Genomic DNA, 17,840 nt, shown 5'->3' with positions numbered 1-17,840 from the left:
CAGAATTTGTGAAAAGCATTGTAACTAAAACTCCTGATATGATAGCACCCTTGTGTAAACCTTTCCATAATCTGACGCTGACATGAAAAGTCGTCTTTGTTTCATCGTCTTCAAAACCACAGAGGATTGTATTGTGTGTGTCTGCTCATTTAGGCAAGCCACAATGTCAATTACTGACAAATGATATTAAGAAAATTCAGCAGGCGGCATCAGAGCGGCGCCGGGTATGCGGAGGTGAAGAACGTGTTTAGTTTATATTCAGCACAGCAGCAGCTCAGCTTTTCACCTGTGAATATGCTTAACTGGAAAAATGTTGAAACACTGCCTGAAGTGAGAGAGCGGCTGGACTAAAAATAATCCTGCAGAAGCCGAGGAAGAGGGAGGTAAATGGCGGAATATACACTAAACATGAATGCAGCGTAAATTGTTTGACACAGGAGGGCAGCCTATCAAATTCAAACCCTAGGTGTGTTAAGCATTTTGATTAGAGGCCATTGACTGAGGCCAAAACAAACAACACACTTATTCACATTGGAATGATAAAAAATACTGCTTAATGCTTAAGCCCTTCCATGTTTCAGGCAAAGGGAGCAAAAGTGGTCAACTAATCAAAGCATGTTCGCCAAAAATCTATTAAAATCATGCAGAGGCTCGGCCCTGAATTGTCTAATGAGGTGCAATGGCTTATGGTTGCATCATTCTAACAAATATAAAAGGAATTGTGTATCTGACTAGTGGGTCCTGCAGAGTCTAACTATTGGGCATGCAAACCTATTGAGAGACTGACACAATACATAATCAAACCGCTGAAATGATTGAAATCCTACAAAAACCTGTAAGTTCTGTATGTACCCTATGACATCATTGCAACTCCAGTCCACTTGTACTCTACCTGAGGATCTACGTATAAAGTTCAACAACAATAGTAGGGATAACACAACACAACTTCCTCCCTTCTCTCTGTCTCTCTCTCCCCTCTTTCTCCATAAAAAAAAACGATCTCCAAAATATCCCACACCTGTATGCACAATGTCATGTACAATGTCTGCTTCAATAAAAAAAAAAAAAAAAAAAAAAAAAAAAATCTACCAACACTTCTCCACCTCACATTCGATTGGTTTGAATCCTAGCATTGCTACAATAAAACTAGAAAACATTAAATGATTCTAGTCCCCACTGGCATTGTTTTAACAATCCTCTCAATACTGCTTTTATCGGTCACCAGATGCGTAACTGCTAATAAGCTTTAATGTTTCTTTGATGCCTTATAAGCACCACTTTAAACTTATTATTTTCTATCTAACATTAAGTCTAGAATGAACTAATCAGTTCAATAATTCATCAGTTTCTCCTTCTGACCTCTAATAACTACAAGACCATGTAACTCTGCCATCACATGGTCCTCTGGGGACACACACACATACGCACACGCACGCACGCACACAAGGTCACAGAGACCTGCCGACTCAGCTCGCTACTGTGAGTGAATGTCCTGAGGAAGACGTTAGCCGTTCTCTCATTATGGTATGCAGAGCTGATCGCACTCTCGGACAAATGAACACTTTGTCTTTGGGGCTACAAAATGAAATGACAATAATCGCCCTGTTACTGTGAACAAACAAACACATTCGTTCTCTGCAAAGCAAACAAACCCCTGTGAAAATTGCTGCACTCTTCCATGCCAAAAACAAGAATTACTGCAAAATTGTGCTTGGGTCCTGCTGTGGGAAAAAAAGAGAGAGTGTGTGTGGGTGTATCAGAGAGAATAACGAAAGACAGGAGTAACCAAATTAAACAATCTTTCAGTGGCCTCTCCATAGCCATCATGGCAACATTGATTAGGCTGCACTCTGACATTGATTTTACGTCACTCTTCTATCGCAATGCGCTCCCAAAGACTGCAATCATTCACAGCCCCAGACACATTCAGTCTATCTTACAGCTCAGTCTGTCCTTTCTCGTCTGGTCTCGCTCACATAATCCTGCAGAGATAAATACACTCGCTGATTACCGAGTGTGAAAGGTACAAAGAAACTAAACTGTTCTGCCTGTTAGGATATCGCCAAATGCTATCGTGTCTTCCTGGGAAAGTTGATCCTTTCTTTGAGTGTTCCTTTTAAGTGGAGTATTACGTTTTGCTCCAGACACGTGAAACATACATATGAGTTGAATAAAACTGTCCAGATTGAATGGATAGAAGGCCTGCAGTGAGATCTATGATGGGACAACCCATTAACTAACAATACTCTTCTCAGACTCTTGTCAGACTCCTGTCCTGAGTTATGACCTTACATCTTTAGGTAACACGATGTCATGATACAGAAACTTAAGTAATTCAATGTGACATGCATTCCATTCCAATACGACCATTGTTAATTATATACTCACGCCATTTTGTGTGAGAGAGTGTGTGACAAACAACTGTGACAGGTAGAATGAGCCAAAATGAAGAGGAATAGATTGTATATGCTGTACATCTTATACCAGTTGTGCCACAGTGTAAAAACTAGAAGATGCTTAGAGTGCTACGAGTCCACCAGGGCAACATTAACCCAGTTCCTCAACTGTTTTACTGCGTTTGGATCGGCATCAAAATAGTAACAGACAGTCATGCTGGCTGGCTTGATGGCAGCTGTGATTTTTGGACAGTAGCCTAAGCAAAGACCCTGTTAAAGGTTTCACTCTGATTTAATTCTGCAATTTGTCATATCAATCAGATTCACAATGGCTCAGTTGTGGTGTAATGTATCTTCTTATTGAGAACCAAGTGAAAGGCCAGCAGATTTTGCCATGACAGTTTGGAATTGACAGGGCATGATATCAGATTGATTTCCTTAAATGGCTGGTGTCTGTTTGGGCAGAAATGGGCTTGATTTACAGTGACAGGTTTATTATGGAGTAAGAAATACCCTGACAACCGATTTTTACTTTAATGTTGAATGAGCTAAGGAACAAATACTACAGGGGAAAAAAGGGAGCTCATTCTTAGCTCAAAATATTCTTTATAAATGATTATTTGATGGGACTACTTCTTTGGGGAATTTGACATATCCTCCTAATAACAGAAATGTGATCTCCTGGCAGACGTACTGAGGAAATGCAGCAAATCCCAAGCTCAATATTCAACTCATCACATTGTCATCAAATATTCAATGTGAGCGCAATAGTCGTGTTCAGTGCTGGCTGATAAATCCCTTTCACTCTGTGTGTGTCACGGTGGTTCCCACAGGTTCCCACAGATTCCCCCCCCCCCGCTCCCTCAGTGCCAGCTGCTGGGGACTCGCCACCTGAAATGAAATCAAAGCCCTGGCAGGAAGCTGATACTCACTCTGTGTGGTGGCTGGTGAGACTGAGGGGTTTGGCCTGGGTGCCTCCACTGTGTAAACTGCCAAAAACAGTAATGGAATCTCACTAGATCCTTGCTCTGCTTTGGAAATACTTGTCCTGGTGCCAAGAATTGCCTGTTTCGCCACGAAGGAGCCTTTGGGTAGGAGCTAAATCATTTACCCCTGCAAGACGAGACTTTACGAAACAGTGCTGCAGACTCTCTGACCGACAAAAGTTCCATCCATTCATCTACCAGCACTGATCCATTAAGCTGTTCTTAAAACAGCATTAATGTATTTTTTCCCCTGCTGAACTGCCTTGAAGATAAAAGGGGAGATACCCCCATTAAGGGCAGAGGCTTAAAGGTGATAGCTGTTGAAAGTGCACCACAAAAGGGCACATAAAAAATTCAAGAGCCAGCGGGATCTGTTGCTAGCACAGCCACGTCAGCTGGAAAACTAACCGAGGCATGAATGGAGACAATTAAACAGAGATTTACTATGTGGAGGATGATCCCGCGAGGTATGGGGATTGGGGGGAATATGGCACTTTCCCCTGTGGCTTCCTCTGAAACACATTCTGTGATTAATGGTAGGTAAGAGCCTTGCCAGTGCAGTGACTGGTATCAAATAGGGAAGGCCAGAAGTGTGAACGGCTCCCACAGGCTCCATAGTGCTGCATCTGTCATACAGGTGACCTACAGTCACCTCGGCGCAGTAAAACTACCTTGAAACTCCAACTATCTCTGCAGTGAGCTGTTAATTAATCTTACCAAGGGCGAACGTGTGCGGCCAGGACAGCCGTGGTAACTGAGTAAATGGAAATTCTTTTTTTTTGCGGTTGATATTAAGTTCTGGAGAACATTTCTGATAGACGGCGAGGATCTTTAACGGACTTTCCATGCGTGCTGGGTGTCATTTTCTAGGCAGCAAAGAGAGATCAGAGCTGCCTAAGAGAGAAAAAAAGAGTCAATGATTTGGAACATAATCCCTGTAATAAAAAAAGACATCATTCCTACAGCTGCTGCCTCTGTGTTGTCTGCTGACTGAAAGACATTACAGGCTGATTTTAAGGAGACTATGAAGTGAGTCTCCTTCAAACAGTGGTGGTTCTCGCAGCGCTATTGATTCAGAAATGCTGCAGTTTAGACAAGCACTGACTGGCTATGAGGAATGGATAATAAACACAAAAGCTGCAAGTACGGTGCTCTGTGGGAGTAGAACATGATAGAACCAGACAAACAATACCAACAAGTATTTTAAAACAAATGCAATGCTTCCATTTTTTATAGAAAGTGACCTTATTACTCAAATTTCATTACAATTAGATTCTAGTCAATCCAAAGTTTTCCATGCCTTTATTTCATTAAATTTGAATTACAGTTGGGAGAGATTTTTAAAGAAGCATTCCTCTTAGAATTGAGAAATACATTCAAATCAAACTCACATAGGAGGGAAACCATACTGATCCATGACAAACTGAGGTTTGAAACATTTCTGTTCATCTTTCTGTTGGGAAACATTTCTGTTCATCTTCTCACTGTGATACTACATCAAAATCAAATCAAATAACACAGAACATATAGCCTGTAGTTTAATCCAATACAAGAGAGGACTGACAGATTTATCCTATAATTTCTACAGTTTACCTATGTTTCGTTATGTTACAATTTGGCCAGAGAGAGAACACTCTAGCCAGATTGAGAGCAAGAGAAGGAGGACTCAAGGGCTGGGCGACACAGAAAAGGATATTTAATTATTGAAAACACACACACACGGCAACAGAAAAGACTAGACAAAGAAGAGGGATACTCGTATACGAGAATACATGCAAATGGGACAAAAATGGGGGTGAACTAAAACACCAGTGTAAAGATACAAGACTAAAGGGAATGCAAACACGGGGGCAAAAGTAGGCTTAGGGAGTGCGGGGAGAATGACTCATACTGAACAACAGAGGAAAATGACAGAAAACACAACCGGAGACAAGAACGAGGGGAACACCAGGTTTTGAAAGAGCATAAGATCAAATAAAAAAAAATAAAAATAAGAAGCCAAAATAAGAATCAAATGATCAGGGCACAGAACTGGGCCCCATTAAAAATGAGATTGTTCTAAAGGAAAGACCCTCTTAATAAACACTAGGTTGTCTATCAAAGTCAGCATTTTTGGAACATTGCCAGACAGGCAGGACAGGAACGGATGTTTTACTTCCCCCGTCTGTCAGCTTATCAACGCTACCTACACTTCATTATGTATGTCATTTCCGATTCATTCTTTCCAATACAAGTCTGTCAACCAATACTCTCTATGTAATACCAATACTCTATTCTACAGTTGTGGTTGCTGTCTCTAAATCATGTTAAACCAGTGTTCAAACTAAAGTTAACGGCGTCTATCAGGTCTCAAATGGATGTCAAAGCCTGATTTTGGATGTTGAGATAGATAACTAACAACCATGAAAGGTGTAGGTGTGTTGTTCCCATGTCATCCGATCTAATCATTGCTGATAGATACAGAACTGCCAGCCCTAGTTCTAACAATCTCTATCTATATCGTGTATAATTTGAAGTTGTACAGCTCAGCCCTAAAGTGGTTTGTATCCTGAACAAGAAGGTGGAGACGTAGAGGTAGAAACAGATATTCAATAGAAAGAAGATTATCTATCACCATGAAATAATTCAACTGTATCTAGGGATCAGAGGATAGTCCAGGAAGGGAAGGGCTTAGTTGGAAGTCCTGAAGAACCAGTGACAAAACTACAAGTCAACATCTAGTCAGCAAGCTTAATTGTTGAATTTTTAATAGTAATTGATCCTATCGCCCTCCCCTGCAGATATACTCAATTATGGATTGACAGTCTGACAGGACAGATGGACTGCAATCTATTGATTCTTTAAAAATAATTGTTTTGTACAAACCAATATCACAGCCAGAAAAAACAATAATACACACAAGTACTAATTACAGTTCCACTTTGCCCATCTCGTATTTCCCATGTCAGTGTGTTCGTGAGGAGCTCTCTCAAAATCAAAACAATACATGTATTTGTCTTGAGCACATCAATAACCGTCCCCTAGCCTGTTAGAAGACACAAAACAGACTTGTAAACCGCACAACAGACAACATTGTTTCTCTCACTCCTGAGGCCACATATTTCTTTGGTACAAATCAGTCTCAGGTATGTAGTATGATGTTGATGTTGCTTTCACTGTCGCACAGGACACATCACCTTCCATTTTTGACAACTGGTCGGTTCAGTTAAGCCCCGACAACACAGGCAGAAACGCCCAAGACCGTATCTTTCAGCTGTTGGCTTTATCTCTGCGATGACAGAGAAGCACGTTGTCTCTCTGACTGTCTACACACCGGATACAGTCTCGACACTCAGAGAGAGACAAGGAAACGGCTACAGCCATTTACTTTGTAGGATAACTTTGAGGAGAGTAAATACATTTCTCTCATCTCTCAATGTGGTCTTCAACAGCAAAAGACACACGGTCTCCTTTGGCAACACATTTTCGGTTATACTTCAAAACACAACACTTCCTGCTCTACAAGTCAAACATTAAATTCAACTCTTCCCCTTTCTTGTACTGTGGATATGTAGTAATTTTCACATCAGCAGTGAATATCTGCAATGAAGCTGAACGCACTGAGTTCGAAAAATTCAGATGGTTGCAGGGATTCACAGGAGAAAACTACACCAATTGTTGGCTGGCCTACAGTTTGCCTCTAGAGATACTATGTGCAGAACAAGTTTGCTTACCTGTGTCTACAACAAAGTCTGTTAATAAATAAATGAAGGATTTACTGTAGCTTCAGAAAGCAAACAGTAAACTACTGCATGCTTACAAATACATACAGTTTCAACATTTCAAATCACAACGTGCGGTTGGATTTAGCCAACGTTTTTAAAGGTTGATACAGATCTCCTTTGAATCATTACTTTTTTTCCCACACCACTTAACCACCTGAGAGCCAGACATGAGACCAACAGGTTTAAGTTAAGCACATTGATGTATAAGGTGTAGGGGAAGAGAAAAATGTAACGCTGGGTCTCAGGTGGTTCATTTTGAACCATGAGACTCTGGGTCTTGAGTTATGTATTGGGGCTGAATTAATAAGGGTTTGTATTTGCGGTATTAACAGATTCTGAAAGGATCAATTGATCAGGAGAATAATGACAGTGCTAATGAGCTTGTTAAGTGGTAGGGAGGAAATCAGGACACCTTCTGTAACAAGACTATTCATTCCTAAAACACATAATTAAAGAATTACGCAGACAGATTACATTATTGCCTCTCAGACTGTTCTGTCGTTAGAAGAAGGAACCATCGTGTTTATAGGTGAACAACACGGCGACACAATAACCTTTTACAGCGTGGCAATTATGGCATATATCAGAGTAATTGGTAACACTGAGGAAGTGAAAGTGTGGTTCTGTGTATCTGATATGAATGAGTTTCCTTTCTTTAAGTGCAGCAGAGGAAGTGGTACATTTGTGTGTGTGTGTGAACGCAGTATATTTCTTTTCAAATTGTGTGTGTGTGTGCGTGCGGAGAGAACACGCAATTGCCTGGATGCATTTATCTAACAGACTCAAACAGAGTGGTGCTATAGGTGGACACTGCAGTCCTTCCTCTTCAGAATAAGATAGCATATCTAATGAGGGTATAATCATTCATCCAACACAGAGAGAGACATGATGTGCACATTGCTGATATACCCACACTGATGACCTCATTGATTCACACATACACACGCACACACGCACACACACAGCTGCAGAGACGGGCTTAGTCAGCTGTAGCAAACTGCGGACAGGAGGAAAGCAGTGAGAGGCGAGCAGGATGGAGGAGCAGCACGAGTCAAAGAAAGTGAAGGGTATAATAGGAGTGAACTGATACAGCAGCTTTGCCAGGATATGGGGCTAATATTGACCTGTTATTAAGAATTTAAGATGGTGGCTGCTGGTGTCATTAGGTTCCTTCCTGAACACAGTGAGTTAATGTTTTATCATCATCATTTTCTGCTGAAATGTCAACCTAGGGAAACAACGTAGGGAGGAGAGGAGGAATTTCCAAGCAGACCGCAGACTTCAAGGTCTACTGTGGAAACACTCATTTCAATTTATTTTGGATCTATCAATGTGAAGTGAGATCTCCCGCGTTGTTTCTCTAGCTCTGTGTCAGAAACCATGTGACCAGACGAGCTCTTCATGATGTCTTCTCTCTCTCTTCAACTCGTTTCCTCTCACACGTATTCAATTCTTTCTAATAAATGAGTTAAAGTCACTGTATAAGATGTGAATTGTGTATTAATTAAGTGTACTGGTTCATGTTATGGCATTGTGTTGCACAGCACACACACGGACACACACATACAGAGATAGATTCCGAAGAGAAAGATTGTATTGACAAACGTATCTCTTTTTGGATCTAGAGCCTATTGTTAATGCTACCACATCTTAACTACACATTGGTGGAAGCTTCATGTCTGGATGAAAGCAGTAACCACATTGTTTTACACTTCTCACGTCCATCTTAAATGGTCTGGATTTCCAACAGCGCAGCTCCTGAATAGAATGCAGCTGCTCGGCATTTGAGCTTCTATTACCTATTACATACATAGCTAACTATAGCTGTCAAGGCATATGCGGTACACGTTCCATTCCATACAGCTTACTGAATCACTCTGTGCTTACCATCAAACTAAAGTGACCGTGATAACAATAAAAGCAAGCATGCGGTTCACTGTAGTGGCTCTATTCTAAGCGAGTTTCAAGTCTCTGCAGGTCCATGGGAGGAAATAAAACTTAGATACACCTATTATATATACACAAAAGCACACAAGTGTCCTTTATATAATGTTTGTGTTCGTGGCAGAGGACAATTTCCTTTGACAAAACATATAATAGCAACATCTAATAGTTGACTTTGAGACGCAACTTCAAACATAATGCTACCTGGCAGAAATAACAATACCCAGTATGCAGCGCTGCCTGTGACAGCTTGAAGAGGAACGGTGATAAAGCCTGACAGTCAAGCGGCATACAAATAGGTACAGAAACAACTTTTTAGGTGGTAAAGCAACACAAATGCATCATCTGCATGGGAAAGGGAATCGACAACCAATGTAAGAATGAGAAATGAAAGAAGAAAAGCCAAATACAAGTAAGGCCATTATCCTGTTTGAGCTAGTGTAAACCAAGGTGATAAAGATGTGTACAAGCTGTCCAGGTAAAGAAGCCAGCTGGATTGGATGGTGAATAATTAGTATATCCAGTGTGAGCTCTCAGCAAAGCTCTTTAAGGGCCTCTTCTCTTTGCTCCCAAGCAGATGGGTGAGTCTCTTTCTGTTAAACTTAACATTGTATACCCGACTCTTCCCCTTCTACTATCTGTGAAGGAGAAGGAAGCTGATTTTTCCGAGGCTCCTTTTGGCCCGAATCCCTTAGGATCCATTCACCCCTGCAAGCATCGCCACACACATCTGGACTGATTTGACAGATCCCAATTTTCACAGTTCACTCCGATCTTAATGGCAGAACAGTCACCATAAGCAGCCCCTAACTGTCATAAATGTTCCATTAGACTGAACAGTACAACCGCATAGAGAAGGATCATTCATGAGGCAATCCCAGAGTCGCTGCTATGAATAATCCAGTTGTAAGTGTGTATGCTCTTGTGTGTACATCTGCTGTCTGTATCCATTTATCTCTACACAATCTTCATGTCCAGATAATGTACCCCGGGTAAAGAAAGTGCCCACTGTATAACTGAGAATGCAATAAAGCTTGAAGAATAAACGTGTTATTTTATTGAATCTATTTCAATGAATGACTGAAACATAGCTTTTATAAATTACAGATGAAGCTTCAAAGGAAGTCACGTGCTTGTCCTTAGGGAACCGCATCCTAAAGATGAGCCATGATACGGCGCCCCTGGAGCAGTTTTTGGGGGTTTGGTGCCTTGCCCAAGGGCACCTCGGCAGTGCTCTGGAGTTTTAACTGGCAACTCACCAGCTGCCAGTCCACTTTCTTGGTCCATACAGGACTCTAGTCGAAGGCAATACTACATGCTGGAGTCCGGAGACCCTACGGTTTGGTAAGCTGAGTCCCTATGGACTGAGCTGCTGCCGCCCCCGTGGAACTCAATAAAAGGGAACCTGAGTTTACCACCGCTTAATTTGAAATCTCTTCCATTTATGTCTACAACTTTTTATTGTGATGGGTAAAGATATTAACTTTTCTATTCACTAAGTGCCCCCAAGTGTATTCACCCCCAAAATTCAGTCAGTGAGGGCAATAATTGCTCCATTAAAATACAAATTATTTTCCATCCTGACCTGGGGTGACGTTTTCAATTCTCTGCCTTTTACACAGAGCGGGAAGCAAACGCCAATTATGAGCTTTTAAATCAATACCATATACCAACTTCAACAACCTTCTTGCATTAAATGAAGCTGTTTCATGCAATGCTACATACTGATCAGGCCAAAACAAGATGTATTCTGTTCTTCTCTATTTTCTGTAGTGAGGAATTGAGCGCTCGGTTGTACAGATGACAAAGAGCCCCCATCAATTTTTGAACCAGACAGTGAGCAGTTACCTCATTAACAGGTTTATAGCTAACAGCTTTATAGATTGTGAGCTGGGATGTTAAATATAATAGTATACTGTCATTTTTTAGTCCTCACAACAGACCTGGCTGTCTCCAAAGAATCTCGTCTTAAGAGAGCCTACATGCGTGAAAACAATGTATTTCTATTTCAGGAGAGGCTAAGCAGGTCAATAATAATAAAACAACATCTTATGTACATTCTAATTGTTGTTTTAATATAATCATCCCAGATTTCTCTCAGTGTCTATGCTCTTGCCTGAATCCATGCAGGGAGTTTTTGTCTGAACAGCTGGTACGCCTGCCAGCCGGCTGTTTCCCTGCGTGATGCCTCCTAATAAAGTAAACCTCCTCCCATTTTCATCTGACAAGACCGTGACTACCGCCGTAGTGCCGATAGTGTGTAGATGCTGCAGTGCTCGACGGAAGGACTTGAACGACAGGCCACACACACGCCAGAGGGGAGGGACTTGGAATAAATAAATGTAGCTGCGGCACTTGGAACATAGGATTGGTACGTCTGTCTAATCAATCACTGTCATTTGCGGAGATAAATCTGGAACATCCTGACAGAATCTCATCTAGGTGATGGTCTCATCAACAGTCCTGCACATTAAAGGCGTTAGGCCCCTGCGCTCTATTCCTGCATGTCTGCGGTGACTTTAGCTCATAAAGGTGTAAGGTTGTTTGATATGGTATGAACCATACCATTGTAGAGATTTGTCAGAGGACAGAAATGCGGCTGTTGCCCGTTGAGATGTTCCAATCGACCGGATGCCCATTAGCTTTAATATTAAGGAGTGATTAAGGTTGTCTTACAATTTGGCCATCAGACAAAAGCATTAAATATGTGAAGTAACCTTGTAAACGTTCTATCATGGCTGCCTGATATCCAGCAGGAGTTGCTGTCTATCACAGACAAGGCAGACAGAAGTGTCAAACTCCTGACACAAGCTAATTGGGGAAATTGTAATTAATATTTGGAGGCCCAGTAGCTACCATCAATAACTGTTTTTCAGAATATGTAGCTTATTACTAAACAAGCTCAATGTGGCTGATATTTCCTATCTGGATTATAGAAGCATGCATTGCAATCAGAGCGTTTCATGCAGTATTCAGAGACTCTGAGTCCTGCTGAAAGGTCATCGATTGGCAGTACGGAAAAGCATTTCAGTCACAGTTGGAACCGCATCTCGCAGTAATGGAGAAACCTGTGCACTGTTACATATCCTTATATCCTCGCTGTTATAGCTGTGTGGAGAATACCAAAACACAGAGAAGACACAGAATGACTCCTCTCCTCTCCTGCAGAGGAGGTTGGTGGCATTCCCCTCATTAATATGATTAAGCACGTTGAGATAACAAAGACAAAGACGCGCGGAGACAAACACACGCTCTGCCCCCTCTCTATGCCGCATGCTTTTTGGTCCACCTTCCACTGTGGGTATTCGGTAAAGATATACACACATTTACCTTCCGCCTGGGGCGTCCACTGATTCTAATGGGCCGCGTCGGACAAAGCAGACTCGGCATTGCGTCTCCTCATCAGGCAGATTCTCCTCATGCTGTAACGATGCTATGTGTCGTATATATTCGTATTAATTCAGTAAATGTAGTAACTCTGAAATTGAACATTGAATTGAAATTCTAAATTCAGCTACCAGGTGTTAAAATCCCATTGTCCGTGGATAACTTGTTTTTCCTGCAGCTTCTCAAATTTCCACCCAGTTGACTTGTGGATTTATCATCCGTGTTGTAAAAGCCCCAGTTATATTAGTTTACTTTGGCTTGGAGAAAAAGAGGCTGTCAGGCAGTGCAGCACAGAGTCAATAACACACTGTACTAATTCTTCTGTAAATCACTATGAGGTGAGTATGAGCACGGTGAAGGCCACGCAATTGATACTTTTCATCTCGCCGACATCTTTTAATCCGACACAAGGCAGCATTAGGAACATCAGCACCTGCAAACCCTTGATGATACCGATACAGCCTCCTGTTTATGACTTTGATGTATTACACTCCTCATAACAGCTGCTGAGAGACTAATAATACTTACAAAACAGAATTATGTGCGAGATACACAGGGAGAGCGGCTGCACTGCACATTTTACACCTTAACAACAATAGAAATCGTTTCCCTTTCACTAAGACAGAGGCTTTCTGTTATAGCCGATCCTTTACAAATCCCTCTGCAGCATGGACCAGATGTCTCTTTTTTGGAGAAAAATGTTTACGTGGAGGAAGATTTTGTTTTCTTGCTACTTATGATGCAACAAAGTATAAACACTGGATGGTGATGGCAAAAGGATTTTATATTTTTTTCATACAAGAAGGGCCAAACTCACATAAAAATACAGAAGCTGCTATCAGGGACTTTGATTTAAAATACTGAGTCACACAACCACATCCCTTCATTAATAAATGTCTACTAACGGCCGCTTTTAGTGTTTCTGTTGAAAGAGACACCGTTAAACAAAGACGTTTACCGTTTCAGTCTGACAATAAAATGGTTTTGTTGTCTGAAATCTGGGTGATGTTTGAAACGGTATTTGCCTCACGTGATCAATAAATCTTTATTGGTTGTCCGGCAGTTGCAGCGTTTAATATCTTCTGTCCTCAAAAAGCAAAGATTTAGGTTTCATCTACACAGAACAAGCAGTTTATTAAGTGTGGAGGTTTTATGACGGAGCTTGGGTTATCATGGTGTTTATTTACTGTGGCACGACAAGAGCTAGGTTGATGGAATTTATTTACAAATCACGAGTGCGTAACTGGATCAACACACACACTGCGCAGGTTTCAGGTTTTCCTGCTGATATGTAAACCCTTGAGTGTGTGCCCTCCTTCACATCAAAGCAAATGGCATTGACAGGTTGATATCTGTGTAGTGAAAGGGGGAATAATAAAAGGACACACTTCTCACAGAGCTTGGCGGATTAGAATACTGCCGAAAGTCATTCTGTTTTTCTATTTAACTATCAATGATACAATGCACATAAGCTGAAGGATAGTTCAGGGTATTGTTTCATGAAAGGTTGACCCAGGTGTGATTAACATATAACATACAACAGTTTACAGTTAAACACAAAGCCATAGTACAGCTGTGCTCCTGTGAACCAGGCAAAGAAAGCGGATACGTGTTTAAAGTCAATCATGTCCACAGCCTGATAGAAATGGATGGAATTACATTTCTCTCAGCCGGTGCCAGCTCATTCTACAGTGATACCTCTTCCACTTTATTGCTTCCTTTTCTGTAAGATCTTAACTGCTATTCCTCTGGAACTCACAAAAGTCCTTTTAGGATTAAGAAAGAGAGATAGAGATGTGAAAAAAGAGAGGAAAAAGCATTGGAGAGAGGATGAATGATAGTGAGAGAGAGAGAGAGAGAGAGAGCGTGGCCAATTCCCTTTTGGAATCCGCACATTGTTTCCCTCAGCCCGATGGGGGATTCTTATCAAAATGCGGCCAGAACGATCATGAAAGGATATGGTAATTAAGGAAAACACACACACACACACACACACACACAACCGCACAGAGTGTACAGGCCAACCAAGCGACGGGCTAATGTAATGTGTCTGGTGTGAGGGCTATTTACATAGCCTTCCACAGCCCCTGTCATATTCAATTAATTATTCCCTGGCAGGGTGACAAAGATGATTAAAAATGATGAAAAATGTTTCCTCATTTCCCTCCAAAAAATCCACTGTCGGCCTTTTTAAAAAATCATGCCAAATTGTACCTAAAACAGAATAAATGCTGTTATTATAATAGTCGAAGGTGTTTTTCCTCGATGGGGGATTACGGTTCAATTCTTCCTATTGATGACGGGAATGTAGAAAATGAGCCGGGGGAAGATGTTTGGTAGGAGCTGCTGTGATCATGAAGCCGCGCTTTATCCAGGCAGAACAGAAGCCTGTGGGGTAATGAGCTGCATCACAGCGTCCGTTCATAACCCCTCACATCTGATGCCTTTCAGCCCAGCCTCTGTGAAGGCAACCTATTTAACACTGTCAGATCAATTAGTAGGTGAAGAAAGGCTGGGAGACATAAAGGGCTTTTGTTAAAACAGACTGTTCTTGCGTGAGGGGGGGGTACAGTGTAGTTTGAGGGAATTTATCTCGGAAGGAAGATTTAATGTTGACAATGTGCGATTGTGCTTCGCTTATCGCACAAAAGAGCAGAATGAATCAGGGGTGTTGTGGTGAAACATGCGGGCTAAATCAAACACCGGGGGATGTGACAGCCTCGCGGGGGGAATTGGGAGCTGTTAGACTGAGGCAAACACCCCAAGGGGCGTATAAATACAGGAATCTAAATTTCAAGTATGCTGCGCCACCATCCGCGAGATGCAACATCGCCGTGCAGCCTGAATCTAATATGTCACTTACAACAACTGGAGGATCTGGCTGCGGCCAAGCTCAAGCTGTTCGTCAGCAGAGCTGCTTCCAGTGAGGGTATTCTTCAAAACAACACTTTTTTTGCACAAAAATGTAATTTTCTATACAAATATCCGCCCCTGAAATGTATTTTTCCCCTTTGTTAGGAAGCATAATGGCTTGCTTTATCTTTGAGACTGTTGAGGTGACAAACAAAGTACAATATGCCAGAGAGATCTCTACAAATGTGACAGATATTACTCCTTGAATGATTTTCTGTCATTTCTCACCCACAGAAAGACACCAACATGATGAATTCATCTATTCTGGCTCATCTGAGAGGCCATTTTCAATATATGCTGCTATTGTAAAGCCTTGGAAGATGTCATTGTGATGAGTTAACATAAATGAGTGGCGTGATTTTGTTGGTAGCACAAACCATGGATCTGTTCTGTTCTACAAGCATTCATTTCAAAGGTTGACTTCCACAGCCGTTCATATTTAAGGTCTTGCCTATTTTAGACTTTCCATGTGAACCTATTGTATTCTGGAAGACCCAGATCAACCAGGGGACCTGACTCATCCCAAAACAGATGCTGAGTCCACATTTTGTTCAAAAGTTCAACTGGATCCACATGGAGGAAGAGGAGATGGGAAAAGGCATCACAAATTCTCCTTGAAAGTCACAAAGTCAACTGTGATATTCATTATTAGACATACATGTTTGTGCACACGTTACTGCTACACACACGTATGCAACAACAACTCCTGGCTCTGGCACCAAGCATGTTCCGGCTTCTTCCCCGAGTCATCCACCACCGGAGTTTCACAATCACAACATTTTGATTAATTCTGCAATACAATGGGAAGGAAGTGAAGTGAAAACAGAAGCGATGAGGTAATGTTGTTAATTACTTGAACATAGAGAGTTATCTAACTATTTCTTGTTATGGTTAATCGTTGTTGGACGGTTTTTAGTCAGAGAGTTCCCGTATGGTTCCAAATTGAACAAAGTGACAGACAGAACGCTCTTTCTCAGCTTTAAAGGGATGGATCAGTCAATCATCAGCTCCAGTGGAAATGAATGGACTTTAGTGCCTTGTTGTTAATGTTGTACTGGCAACGCCTCCACCTTCCCCGTGAGCTCTAACGTAATTCCCAAAAGACATCAGCGGGACAGGAATAATAAATGCTGACTGGACGGTACACACAGTGTACAGTGGAAGCTCTTACACAGATCTTGATTGGCAGGAGTGTATGGCACCTCTGGCTTTCACCACGCTTTGACTAGGGGGGGGGGAATAAACCATGCAAACCAGTTCAGACACAGCAGATTGCCTTTCCTACCCTTTGGGAGCGCCTGCAAACACAACACCGTTGCTACGCCGATCCCATTGGTAAACACCGACATTAAGGCGAAACACTGTGTGTTACTTATCTATTTATTTTCTTTCTTCTGAAATCCGATTCACGCTTTCGCGCTTCTTACAAGGTGTATTCATCCCGTCCTCAGCCCAGAGCCAACGGTGGTGTAAATACAGCACAACAACCCATCTATGCAATTGGTGAGTCACTGAGCTGGCACAATCCATTCACACACCTCACTTTGTGCAGGCTCGCACACAAAAGCGCATCAGACGTCACGGTAAATAACCCTTAAACACGAATTACGTGCATACACACACGCGCACACGCACACGCACACACACACACACACACACACACACACACACACACACAGACAATCAACAGGCTCCTACCTGCAATTTGGCGGCGGGTCCAAGGTTATTTCTGCAAGCTCTTTCTGGATTCTGGAATGAGAGCACAATCAAGTGTTACAATCATGGCAACATAGTGAGACGCACACGGGGAACATGGCAGACAGTGATATAAATCCCGTCTGCTAAAATCAATCTGTAAGTGTACACACTGAATACCTCATTGATTTTCTAATGAGGTCCAGAGCGCTGTAATTGAACACGGGAATCATTTCTGTCACACAAAGATCAACACAGGGATGCAAAGGTTGAATATTTGCCTCTTTTTTTTTTTTTTACTTTGCATGTAAATTGATATCGATGTCAAAGAACCGTGTCAAATAAAAGGGATCTTGTCTAGACGCGATTCTCTTTGTTGCTGATCACGGTCTGCGTTCCCTTCTTGTAGGTTCGGATTAGGAAAAGGGGTTTCGAATTTGTCTTTGGTCATTTGTTTCCTCACTACGCCGAAAGGCATTTGCATAGAAGAATCCAGCAGCCAGGTGTCACATATTTTACATTTACAGTCACTGGAGCAAGCTACAAATGCTGCTGTAAGACGGGGTCAGCCCTATGTTCCCTCAGCCCAATGGTCCCACAGCCCTATGTTCCCTCTTTTCTAAGATTTTTTTCAAAATTAGGCCCTATGTTCCCTCATTTCTAATAAGGCCCTATGTTCCCTCAGCCCTATGTTCCCTTATTTCTAAGATTTTTTTCAAAATTAGGCCCTATGTTCCCTCATTTCTAATAAGGCC

General features: G+C 41.8%; 1 protein-coding gene across 1 annotated transcript in view; it reads right to left on the bottom strand.

The window, feature by feature from the left end:
- LOC143005841 (ubiquitin-conjugating enzyme E2 E2-like) overlaps nucleotides 1-17,840 on the bottom strand; it is a 50,327-nt gene that overhangs the window by 24,433 nt on the left and 8,054 nt on the right. The window contains exon 3 of the mRNA XM_076157251.1: nucleotides 17,089-17,139. Within this exon, the coding sequence (XP_076013366.1) occupies nucleotides 17,089-17,139 (51 nt within the window). The remainder of the gene's footprint in view (nucleotides 1-17,088; nucleotides 17,140-17,840) is intronic.

The sequence above is a fragment of the Genypterus blacodes genome, unplaced genomic scaffold (genome assembly GCF_046128005.1).
Source record: "Genypterus blacodes isolate CSIRO-AG114 ecotype Tasmania unplaced genomic scaffold, CSIRO-AGI_Gbla_v1 ptg000072l_1, whole genome shotgun sequence".
Lineage (NCBI taxonomy): Eukaryota > Metazoa > Chordata > Actinopteri > Ophidiiformes > Ophidiidae > Genypterus > Genypterus blacodes.
The sequence above is the reverse complement of the archived record's forward strand: the minus strand, read 5'-3'. Positions and strand labels throughout refer to the sequence as shown.